The sequence below is a fragment of the Oncorhynchus kisutch genome, linkage group LG27 (assembly GCF_002021735.2).
Source record: "Oncorhynchus kisutch isolate 150728-3 linkage group LG27, Okis_V2, whole genome shotgun sequence".
NCBI lineage: Eukaryota > Metazoa > Chordata > Actinopteri > Salmoniformes > Salmonidae > Oncorhynchus > Oncorhynchus kisutch.
The window spans coordinates 13,284,869-13,297,608 of record NC_034200.2 but is presented as its reverse complement, the minus strand read 5'-3'; the positions used below and the strand labels follow the sequence as shown (position 1 = coordinate 13,297,608).

Sequence of the window (12,740 nt, the reverse complement as noted above, 5' to 3'; positions counted from 1 at the left end):
TCGTAACAGTGTGAGAAAAAGGCACGTAATTGCGACTCACCAACGAGCATTTCGTACAGGAAGACTCCCACGGACCACCAGTCACACTCCCGGCCGTAATATCCATCTCCTCCCTGGGATTTTAGTACCTCTGGCGAAATGTAGTCTGGTGTTCCCACTGCTGTGTCGCATCGTACCATACCATCCTGAAACACAGCCTCATATTATACTGCTATACTACCGTATTTATAAAACACAGCTGTGTCTCGCATCGTACAATGCTTAATGCGATCTGCATAAAATGCATAAGCTGTCAGTACAAGAAAGCAAAAAAATTGTAACCCTACGTAGCTGATATGTATGAGGAAAAATGGACAGTAAATGTGTTAAACTGCTAAACCGTTCTAAAGATTGATGCACGGTTAAATCGTGCTACGCATGGCAGTCAGTTCAGTCAAAAGCATTAATATCTCTCCGCCGCCGGTCTGCCTCTCTCTCTCGGTCTGGCTTGAGCTCGCTAGAGAAAACTTGCAACTAGTGTTGTCACGATTCCAGAATGTTGACTTTGATACCAGGTTTAGTATCACGATACCAAAACAAATACCACGGCACAAAAAAGAAGACGAATTAGCTCGTCTCAGATGGCACTTGATCCAGACAGATCTTTTGAGTTCCATATCAATGATTAGATTATTATGTATGCATTAACAAATCAATTATACGGTCAAACAATCAATTAGACTGGTAAAAAAAAAATATATATATATATATATTTGAATGGTAAATCTCTAGGCTATTGATTAACTGGGTCATGTCCGATAAAATTCTCCACAATCTCGGACATATTTTGGGTTGGATCTGGTCTACCTCGAATCCGATATTATCTTAAAACATATATATATTTTAAAGGGTCCCTGTTGATGTCGGATGGAAATTTTGCAGATCCAATTCGGTTCGGATCTCAATTTCGGGATCCGAGAAGACCAACAGTCTACTCTACAAGGTGTCGAACTGTCAACTAACTCCTCATTTTCAGTCGTGGTGAATTGGAAGGCTAGTGCGATAGCTACCTTGTTCATTTTCATACAGGTCCCAAAGTCTGCCAACTTCAAGTGGCCCGCTTTGTCTAGCAACATGTTATCAGGCTTCACGTCCCTGAAAAGACAAAGACACAGTAATATAACAAACCAGCAGCTCTCGAACCGAAGACATGATTATTATACAACCAAAGCGTTCTCAAACCAACAACGGTACATTAAAACTGCCATTTTCAAGACCGTCAAGAGAAAGAGCGGTTTTCTCCAATTCATAGAGGCTTTGGAAGGGTGGCGAGAACTGCCACGACAGAACTGACATAGAAGACATTCAAGAGCAACCTTTACAGTGGAGGCGAAGAGAAAGAGAAGCCCAGTAAGTATACCTGTGTATGAAGCCCATGGCGTGGATCCCGTCCAGAGCCAGCACCACCTCAGCGGTGTAGAAACGGGCCCACTTCTCGGGGACGTCATAGTTGCTCATCAAGTTGACCAGGTCTCCGCCGGGCATATACTCCATCACCATGTAGAGGTAACGGTCATCCTGGAACGCATAAAACAGCTGGGGGGGGGGGCTTAGGGTTAGTGACCAAACATAAGTAGGAGGAATGGACAGTTAAAAGACCCAAAACTAGAAATTGCATGAATATTCTGTTATATGAAACTCAATCACCGGGCTTCCTTGCAGATTGTTCCTAGTAGGCAAAGTGAGGACGACACTAGGGAGTTGCTATAAAAAATAAACTGTTATTCAATTATCTATACCTGCACAACCCAGGCGCTGTTGGCAAAGGCCATGATGTCCCTCTCCTCCCAGAAGAAAGCAGAGTCCGACCTTTTGATCATTTCAAACTTGCTAAGCAGCTTCATGGCGTACACCTTCCTGGTGGCTTTGTGTCTTACCTGGGAGAGACGGGAGAACAGTCTTCTTAGGATGTGCACTGGGCTTCCATACAGATGAAAACAAAGACTTAAGCCATATAATTATTTCATACGTCTGCACCAGATTTATAAAAATGGGCAAGCAGACAGACAAATGACAGTTGATGTAATTCACTGGAGGACAAATTAGCATAACCATAATGGTTATCCTCACCAACTGCACTTCTCCAAAAGCACCCCTCCCGATAACCTTGACCACCTCATAGTCCTCTGCTTTCATCCGCAGGTCCCGGATCTTACTGATGGTGTCCTTATCTGAGGAGGAGAGATGACATTAAGAGGAAACCAGTTAGAGCAGGGCAAGGGTTTATCATTAGTAAACTGGGTTGATTAGTGAGTATGACTAAAGGAGGCTTTGTCCACTGACTGAGAATTCAGAATAGGAAAAAAAAGGCTCAACAGCAGATGAAAACCTGTCAGTACCCTCACTGAATATCTGAAGTACACGACATGACCAAAAGTATGTGGACACCTGCTTGTCGAACAGCTCATTACAAAAATCATGGGCATTCATATGGAGTTGGTTCCCCCTTTGTTGCTATAACAGCCTCCACTCTTCTGGGAAGGCCTTGTACTAAATGTTGGAACATTGCTGCGGGAACTTGCTTCCATTCAGCCACAAGAGCATTAGTGAGGTCGGGCAACGATGTTGGGCGATTAGGCCTGGCTCGTAGTCGGTGTTCCAACTCATCCCAAAGGTGTTCGATGGGGTTGAGGTCAGGGCTATGTGCAGGCCAGTCCAGTTCTTCCACACCGATCTCGAAAAACCTGTATGGACCTCGCTTTGTGCACGGGGGCATTGCCATGCTGAAACAGGAAAGGGCCTTCCCCAAACTGTTGCCACAAATTCGGAAGCACATAATCGTCTAGAATGCCACTGTAATCTGTAGCGTTAAGATTTCCCTTGCCTGGAACAAATGGGCCTAGTCCGAACCATGAAAAACAGCCGCAGACATTATTCCTCCTCCACCAAACTTTACAGTTGGCACTATGCATCGGGGCAGGTAGAGTTCACCTAGCACCCGCCAAACCTAGATTATTCCGACTGATTTCCAGAAGGTGAAGCGTGATTCATTCATCCAGAGAACACATTTCCACTGCGCCAGAGTCCAGTGTCACCGTATCCATATCACAGTTCAACTGATCTACAAAATAATGCCATGGACCATTAAAATCAGAACATTTTGATGCAGTCATTTCCAGCAGTTACAGTTTCAAGAAGGTAAAGAACATGATCCTTACTTGAGAAATGGTATTGAAAAAACGGGATTAAAATACATTTTGAGAAGCATTTAAGCCGAGATCCGTATCAGGTGAACCAACACCACTGGTCGCCCCAGGCTCATTGTCATTGTTTTGTTTATTTAAACAGAGCGGAGGCGATTCGTGATAAATATTTTTGTCGTAAATACTCTTCTGTTCTATTGCGCAATGATGTGCAATGATGCCCGAGGGGAAGAAAACGGTTTGTGGTTTGAAGTAATATAATATCCTAAACGGGCGTGGTAGTTTCACCACTACGGATTCCAGCTTTAAATCACGTGTTTGTGCTGTCGGCTAATGTGACTGAGTCTATGTGTATTGGCTTATGTGTGATAAAGAATATGATTGGACTACATGTCATGGGCTAGCAGTTTGCAAGAAAGAGAGCACTAGCAGTACAGAACCCCAGAGGGGAAGCATCCCATTGGCAACAAGTCCCCCTCACAACACAGCTAGTCCATTAATGTCCATCGAGGCCTCTCCAACACTTGGCTGTTGAACTTATTTTTCTAATTCATGTTATTTTATATTTTTGAATAATAAAAGTTCAAAATATGCTTTGAGTAGTTCATGACACCAGGGTGGCAACACACAGTTTTATAATGCTCAATCCAACAACAATATTGCAGCATTTTAACCCATTTCTGCATTTCCCGGACTTTCGTTTTAATTTCCACACGCAGAGCTGCATGATATGGCCAAAAATAATAATAAATGGAATCGATGTGCAAGGAGTTGAGCAATCAATTATTTTGGAGTCGACACTCCACCGCTACATCCAGGCTGTATCACAACCGGCCATGATTGGGAGTCCCATAGGGCGGTTTGGCCGGCCGTCATTGTAAATAAGAATTTGTTCTTAACTGACTTGCCTAGTTAGCATCGTTAACAGTTGGAACAATGGCAGAGAAAGGCAAGCGACATCAGCAAAGTCCTGTATGGCAATTACTTTAAGAAGTTAAACGAGAAAGAAGTGTTAACTTTGCCCGTTGAAATTGAGGTACAGTAATGGTAGTCCAGGTGCAACGCATAACCATCCGAAAGGGACGCACCATGAGACCAAACTGTCGCTCTAGCAGCGACGCTGGAGTGTGAATTCACATGGAATTATATTCCTTTCTTATAATTTTAAGGGGATTTTTTTTTTTTTTTAAATGTCAGTTTAAACATTCAGAAACATTTTCCATTGTTCAGATCCCTACTAGCTAGCCAGCTAACTAGCAATTAGCATTCACGGCTAACACAATTACCTTCAGCCAGCATTTGCTAAGAAAATAAACTAGCAGACAGATTTATCCACTGAGGCAAAAAGGACTTTGTCAAAATTCAATTCAATAAGACAAAAGCTGGGAAAGGAGAGTCAAAAATAAAGAAGGGAGGGCCAGAAAATGTTTTGAAAAGATTTGAAGTGGTAAAAGAGGATGATTGCGAGGCACTATAAAAATTTGACAGTCACAAGACGGGACTTCAAATAGGTTTATGGCATGTCAAGGAAACCGTAGCCTACCGTTTAGATAGGTTAAATGGAAATTGAAATCTGTGCATTGACTAACCTGAAAAACCTACTGTTTTTTGGCAAAGTCCTCTGATAATACTCGTGCCGTGCGAATCGACATAAATGTCTAAGTTTTACAGGTGTTTCTCGATATTTGAGCAAGAAAACAATAACGATTAGATAAATTGAATGAAATGCTGTGCATATTTTTATTTATAAAAGAAAAACTTTATTTAACCAGGTAGGCTAGTTGAGAACAAGTTCTCATTTGCAACTGCGACTTGGCCAAGATAAAGCATAGCAGTGTGAACAGACAACACAGAGTTACACATGGAGTAAACAATTAACAAGTCAATAACACTGTAGAAAAAAAGGGGAGTCTATATACATTGTGTGCAAAAGGCATGAGGTAGGCGAATAATTACAATTTTGCAGATTAACACTGGAGTGATAAATGATCAGATGGTCATGTACAGGTAGAGATATTGGTGTGCAAAAGAGCAGAAAAGTAAATAAATAAAAACAGTATGGGGATGAGGTAGGTAAAAATGGGTGGGCTATTTACCGATAGACTATGTACAGCTGCAGCGATCGGTTAGCTGCTCAGATAGCAGATGTTTGAAGTTGGTGAGGGAGATAAAAGTCTCCAACTTCAGCGATTTTTGCAATTCGTTCCAGTCACAGGCAGCAGAGAACTGGAACGAAAGGCGGCCAAATGAGGTGTTGGCTTTAGGGATGATCAGTGAGATACACCTGCTGGAGCGCGTGCTACGGATGGGTGTTGCCATCGTGACCAGTGAACTGAGATAAGGCAGAGCTTTACCTAGCATGGACTTGTAGATGACCTGGAGCCAGTGGGTCTGGCGACGAATATGTAGCGAGGGCCAGCCGACTAGAGCATACAAGTCGCAGTGGTGGGTGGTATAAGGTGCTTTAGTGACTAAACGGATGGCACTGTGATAAACTGCATCCAGTTTTCTGAGTAGAGTGTTGGAAGCAATTTTGTAGATGACATCGCCGAAGTCGAGGATCGGTAGGATAGTCAGTTTTACTAGGGTAAGTTTGGCGGCGTGAGTGAAGGAGGCTTTGTTGCGGAATAGAAGGCAGATTCTGGATTTGATTTTCGATTGGAGATGTTTGATATGAGTCTGGAAGGAGAGTTTACAGTCTAGCCAGACACCTAGGTACTTATAGATGTCCACATATTCGAGGTCGGAACCATCCAGGGTGGTGATGCTGGTCAGGCGTGCGGGTGCAGGCAGCGAACGGTTGAAAAGCATGCATTTGGTTTTACTAGCGTTTAAGAGCAGTTGGAGGCCACGGAAGGAGTGTTGTATGGCATTGAAGCTCGTTTGGAGGTCAGATAGCACAGTGTCCAAGGACGGGCCGGAAGTATATAGAATGGTGTCGTCTGCGTAGAGGTGCATCAGGGAATCACCCGCAGCAAGAGCAACATCATTGATATATACAGAGAAAAGAGTCGGCCCGAGGATTGAACCCTGTGGCATCCCCATAGAGACTGCCAGAGGACCGGACAGCATGCCCTCCGATTTGACACACTGAACTCTGTCTGCAAAGTAATTGGTGAACCAGGCAAGGCAGTCATCCGAAAAACCGAGGCTACTGAGTCTGCCGATAAGAATATGGTGATTGACGGAGTCGAAAGCCTTGGCAAGGTCGATGAAGACGGCTGCACAGTAGTCTTTTATCGATGGCGGTTATGATATCGTTTAGTACCTTGAGCGTGGCTGAGGTGCACCCGTGACCGGCTCGGAAACCAGATTGCACAGCGGAGAAGGTACGGTGGGATTCGAGATGGTCAGTGACCTGTTTGTTGACTTGGCTTTCGAAGACCTTAGATAGGCAGGGCAGGATGGATATAGGTCTGTAACAGTTTGGGTCCAGGGTGTCTCCCCCTTTGAAGAGGGGGATGACTGCGGCAGCTTTCCAATCCTTGGGGATCTCAGACGATATGAAAGAGAGGTTGAACAGGCTGGTAATAGGGGTTGCGACAATGGCGGCGGATAGTTTCAGAAATAGAGGGTCCAGATTGTCAAGCCCAGCTGATTTGTACGGGTCCAGGTTTTGCAGCTCTTTCAGAACATCTGCTATCTGGATTTGGGTAAAGGAGAACCTGGAGAGGCTTGGGCGAGTAGCTGCGGGGGGGACGGAGCTGTTGGCCGAGGTTGGAGTAGCCAGGCGGAAGGCATGGCCAGCTGTTGAGAAATGCTTGTTGAAGTTTTTGATAATCATGGATTTATCAGTGGTGACCGTGTTACCTAGCCTCAGTGCAGTGGGCAGCTGGCAGGAGGTGCTCTTGTTCTCCATGGACTTCACAGTGTCCCAGAACTTTTGGGAGTTGGAGCTACAGGATGCAAACTTCTGCCTGAAGAAGCTGGCCTTAGCTTTCCTGACTGACTGCGTGTATTGGTTCCTGACTTCCCTAAACAGTTGCATATCGCGGGGACTATTCGATGCTATTGCAGTCCGCCACAGGATATTTTTGTGCTGGTCGAGGGCAGTCAGGTCTGGAGTGAACCAAGGGATATATCTGTTCTTAGTTCTGCATTTTCTGAACGGAGCATGCTTTCTAAAATGGTGAGGAAGTTACTTTTAAAGAATGACCAGGCATCCTCAACTGACGGGATGAGGTCAATGTCCTTCCAGGATACCCGGGCCAGGTCGATTAGAAAGGCCTGCTCACAGAAGTGTTTTAGGGAGCGTTTGACAGTGATGAGGGGTGGTCGTTTGACTGCGGCTCCGTAGCGGATACAGGCAATGAGGCAGTGATCGCTGAGATCCTGGTTGAAGACAGCGGAGGTGTATTTGGAGGGCCAGTTGGTCAGGATGACGTCTATGAGGGTGCCCTTGTTTACAGATTTAAGGTTGTACCTGGTGGGTTCCTTGATGATTTGTGTGAGATTGAGGGCATCTAGCTTAGATTGTAGGACTGCCGAGGTGTTAAGCATAGCCTATATATGACGGGCCTACATGTATCAACTTTTGTTGCAAGACCGTGTTGCAACTTCACAATGAATGCTTTTGTTTATACGTTTTGTGGGAATGACTTGAACATCGCCATATGCGTCATAAAAAAAAGTTGTCCCTATTTACCTTCAGTCAGCATTTGCTAAGAAAATAAACTAGCAGACAGATAAATTAATAGCGTGCTTGGGGTTTTAGCCTGGGTTTCTGTACAGCACTTTGATATATCAGCTGATGTAATAAGGGCTATATAAATACATTTGATTTGATATTTAATGCAACCCCTGCTTTTAATAGATCGCAAAGCAGCATACAACTGAGCTAAACATTTGGAACAAATTCACTTTCTTATCCATAGCCTACTTTTTTTTTTTTTAAGTGTCTTCACTGACATTTTCAAACTTTCCCTGTCTGAGTCTATAATACCAACATGTTTCAAGCAGACAACCATAGTCCCTGTGCCCAAGAACACTAAGGTAACCGGCCTAAATTACTACAGACAAGTAGCACTCACGTCTGTAGCCATGAAGTGCTTTGAAAGGCTGGTCATGGCTCACATCAACACCATTATCCCAGAAACCATAGACCCACTCCAATTTGCATACAGCATCAACAGATCAACAGATGATGCAATCTCTATTGCACTTCACAATGCCCTTTAACATCTGGACTAAAGGAACACCTATGTGAGAATGCTATTCATTGACAACAGCTCAGCGTTCAACACCATAGTGCCCTCAAAGCTCATCACTAAGCTAAGGACCATGGGACTAAACACCTCCCTCTGCAACTGGATCCTGGACTTCCTGACGGGCAACCCCCAGGTGGTAAGGGTAGGTAACAACACATCTGCCACGCTGTTCCTCAACACAGGGGTCCCTCAGGGGTGCGTGTTCAGTCCCCTCCTGTACTCCCTGTTCACTCATGACTGCACGGCCAGGCATGACTCCAAATACCATCATTAAGTTTGCCGATAACAACAGTGGTAGGCCTGATCACCGACATCCCTATGGGAGGTCAGAGATCTGGCCGTGTGGTGCCAGGAATAACAACCTCTCCCTCAAAGTGACCAAGGACAAAGGAGATGATTGTGGACTACAGGAAAAGTAGGACCGAGCACACCCCCATTCGCATCGATGCGGCTGTGGTGGAGCAGGTTGAGAGCTTCAAGTTCCTTGGTGTCCACATCACCAACAAACTAACATGGTCCAAGCACACCAAGACAGTCGTGAAGAGCACGACAAAACCTATTCCCCCTCGGGAGACTGAAAAGATTTGGCAAGGGTCCTCAGATCCTCAAAATGATAATTATACAGCTGCACCATCTAGAGCTTCCTGACTGGTTGCATCACTGCCTGGTATGGCAACTGCTCGGCCAACGCAAGGCACTAGAGGGTAGTGCGTACAGGCATGTACATCACTGGGGCCAAGCTTCCTGCCATCCAGGACCTTAGACCAAGCAGTGTCAGAGGAAGGCCCTAAAAATTGACTCCAGCCACCCAGGTCATAGACTGTTGTCTCAGCTACCACATGGCAAGCGGTACTGGAGCGCCAAGTCTAGGACCAAAAGGCTCCATAACAGCTTCTACCCCCAAGCCATAAGACTCCTGAACAACTAATCAAAAGACTACCCAGACTATTTTTTATTGACCCCCCCTCTCCTACACTGCTGCTACTCTGTTATTATCTATGCATAGTCACTTTTATAACTCTACCTACATGTACATATTACCTCGACTAACCGGTGCCCCTTGTATATAGCCTCGCTATTGTCATTTTACTGCTGCTCTTTAATTATGTAACTTTCATTTCGCAATTTTTTTTGTATTATATTCCTTGTTAATCTTTTATTTTTTAACTGCATTGTTGGTTAGTAAGGGCTTGTAAGTAAGCATTTCACTGTAAAGTCTAAACCTGTTGTATTTGGTAAATAAAATGTTATTTGTAGTTAGCCGTTTAGCTCACATCTAAAGGCTGGGGGGCATTTAGGATGTCTACTGCGGATAGCTAAAATATCCTAATGATATTGATCACACTTCCTCAATGCAAATATTATAGCGACACTAAACCCAATTACAGGGGGCAGGTTGGAAAAAAACTAATCCCGTCAAATCCTTCTCTGGAATAACAGATATTCTGGGGTAACAAATACATAACCAACGTTCTCTGGTAATATTCGTACCGTGCGAACAGGGCTATAGTCTTAACCTCTGCTGAATTAACCATTTCTTGCAGTAAAATTATACACCAAATGAGGAACATTTTTACTTGGGAACAGGAGTGGAGAATAATGATTCATTTCCTTCTGCATCTTGAGAATGCAATGCTCCGTTAGATACGATCTGTAGAGGTGCTGTCTTCATAAAATATGATAGTATTTCAACCACATTCTGTTGAGCAATGGTTTATTTCGTCTTCTAGGGCAACATATGACAAAAGAGAAGCTATATGTATCTAATTATAGACAAGTTGAATAACAAATAGCCTACCAAAATGTCTGAAATTATAAGCAGAAACATATCTAAATGACAAAACAAAATCCTGCAACCCCTGTCCCAAAACAACAAACAAAAATATATTTTTTTTGGGGGGGGGTGCGGGCCTCAGATTTACACTATCACAAATAGTCAGGCGTTTTCAGATGCGTTATTAGTAATTGCAGGCAGGAGCAGGTGAACAAACAGCTGACCTGCACACCACTACCGGCGGTTCCTCCTGAGTTGCGTGAGCAAGTCTCCATTGAAGTAAAATAAAAATGATTAAAATAATTGAAAACATGTATTTCGACTATCCGGATATCATTATGTTATTCAAATACTGAAATAATTTCAAATTGCCCATCACTAGTTGTCACCAACATCTTGTCGCATCCATCTGACCATGAAGAAGTGAAAATTGAAGGGAAAAAAAGTGCTCATGACTCCCTGGTTGAGCAACTGCTCTCTCCTTGAGTGACAGGGGGCAGGGCTTGGTGTGGGAAGTGGTATGCAACAAGAGGGGGAGAAAGATGACCAATAGCAATTGGAGGAAACTATAAAAACAGACACTACACGCGCTGGACTTCAGTATCACATTTCATTGTTTTGAAACTTTAAAAATACCATCTGGGTGGTGCAAGAATACTGGTATATAGTAAAATACGGTATATCACCGAGCCCGAGTTGAACGTGAAAAAAGTACCAACTAGACTAATTCAACAATAGTTTGTTTCTAATACAATGAACAGTTTGTGAAGAATTGTCATCATAGAGACACTAACACAAATGACGAGAGTCCATGTGTAAAAAAATGCCATAGCATAAGTTTTACAGTCATAGAGGGTGTAGTGGTGAAGGGAACGTGTCATGATAGCCACCATGTGGGTCACCAGCCACTCATGAAAGCCCCTTTGTTGGGGACCCTAAGTGGGCTAAGCTGCAGACAATTATACCCGGGACTGGACAGAGGCGAGGCAGTGACCTAAAAACAGCCTCCAATCTCTCCTGCCGCCACTGCTAAAACGACTCAATATAAAAAGTGTGAACTTAAACGACAAAAGCCAGATAAAACATATAGAAAAGATAATGGAGCGCTATATTATTTTAGAACATCATCAGAACTAAAATCACAAATAAAAACGACAGGCATCGCAGGCGTCACTACAGACCCGGGTTCAATACCGGGCTGTGTCGCAACCTGGAAACCCATGAGGCGGCACACAATTGGCCCAACATCTGCCGGGATAGGGGACGGTTCGGCCGGCCGGGATGTCCTTGTCCCATCGCGCTCTAGCGACTCCTGTGGCGGGCCGGGCCAGGTGCATGCACACTGAGACAGTCGCCAGGTGTACGGTGTTTCCTCCGACACATTGGTTCGGTAGGCTTCCGAGTTCAGCGAACAGTGTGTCAAGAAGCAGTGCGGCTTGGCGGGGTTGTGTTTTCAGAGGACGCACGGCCCTCGACCTTCGCCTCTCCCGGGTCCGTATGGGAGTTGTGGCGATGGGACAAAAAAAAAAAAAGAATCTAAAATGGTCATGGGGCCCCTATTGATTTTGTTGTTATGTTTTAGTCACTCAGATATTTTGCCATGGCTCATGCTGTGTAGAAATGCAGAAAATTTGCTTTAAAAACAGCAAATTCTCTCAACCCCATGGCAAAATGTGTAGATTTGCAGGAGCTTCTCTTTGAAACAGCTAAATTGTTTCTCTGCAGCCAAGAGGAAAGCCTCTAAAAATGTTGATCGGAGATTGCGCCATTGGCCACGCTCACCACATGGTGGAAGTCACAGATTCAAAGGCAGGATGACAAATGGGGAAAAGAGCCTCATATGGGTTAGTTACTTACATCTATTCAAAAAGTTGTCGATGCTTTTGTTTTTCCTCAAGGCTGGAAAGTCAAGGTCGTACACCAACGCATCCAAGCCATCCTAGAGAGAGAGAAGAGAAGCATTAAGAAAAAGGTATAGTCTTCAAGGCCTAAGGCCACAACTGGGCCAACTACTCTACAATACTGTAACCAGCTCTTAGCTGGTCTGCAGTAGAAGAAATCTATGGTGTGTTACCTGGAGGCTATAGGCTATAAACCAGATAAGCAACCCTGCAAGCAGTCGCCCCAACATGGCTTAGCCAACAGAGGCCAGGGTTTTCAGCAAATCAAAATATCATATTTCTGTGCCACTTGTAGCCTAAATGGTTGCAATTTAGTTTAATAGCTCATCTAATGACAGATTGAAAAGGGTTTTGTTTCACAACTTTATCCATCTTTAAGGAGTTTCAGACCCCAGAAAAAAAGCATCAAGGCAGGGCTCTACAGTGGTGACCAATTTACTCGCAAATGCGGCTAAATATTTTTACTGTTCGACCTGGAATTTTCATTTAGGAGCACCAATGCACCTAGACAAATTCATTATCTGAAATATTTTTCATTGAGCTCTAAAATGTCTTTATGTGTGCCTACATTTTCCAATGTAAGTGTACACATCCTCCTTGTAATTGGGTTTATGTTTAACTCAGCGTAGAGCCCTGCAAGTCACATTAAGTCATAGAGCTAGTGCACTACACACAA

At 44.1% G+C, this 12,740-nt stretch overlaps 1 protein-coding gene across 5 annotated transcripts in view; it reads right to left on the bottom strand.

The window, feature by feature from the left end:
• rock1 (Rho-associated, coiled-coil containing protein kinase 1) overlaps positions 1-12,740 on the bottom strand; it is a 70,647-nt gene that overhangs the window by 24,753 nt on the left and 33,154 nt on the right. For all 5 annotated transcript variants that reach the window (XM_020462514.2, XM_020462511.2, XM_031806655.1 and 2 more), the window contains exons 2-7: positions 12,021-12,102; positions 2,110-2,210; positions 1,779-1,916; positions 1,400-1,575; positions 1,050-1,134; positions 41-185 (exon numbers count right to left, since the gene is read on the bottom strand). In XM_020462514.2, the coding sequence (XP_020318103.1) occupies positions 41-185; positions 1,050-1,134; positions 1,400-1,575; positions 1,779-1,916; positions 2,110-2,210; positions 12,021-12,102 (727 nt within the window). The remainder of the gene's footprint in view (positions 1-40; positions 186-1,049; positions 1,135-1,399; positions 1,576-1,778; positions 1,917-2,109; positions 2,211-12,020; positions 12,103-12,740) is intronic.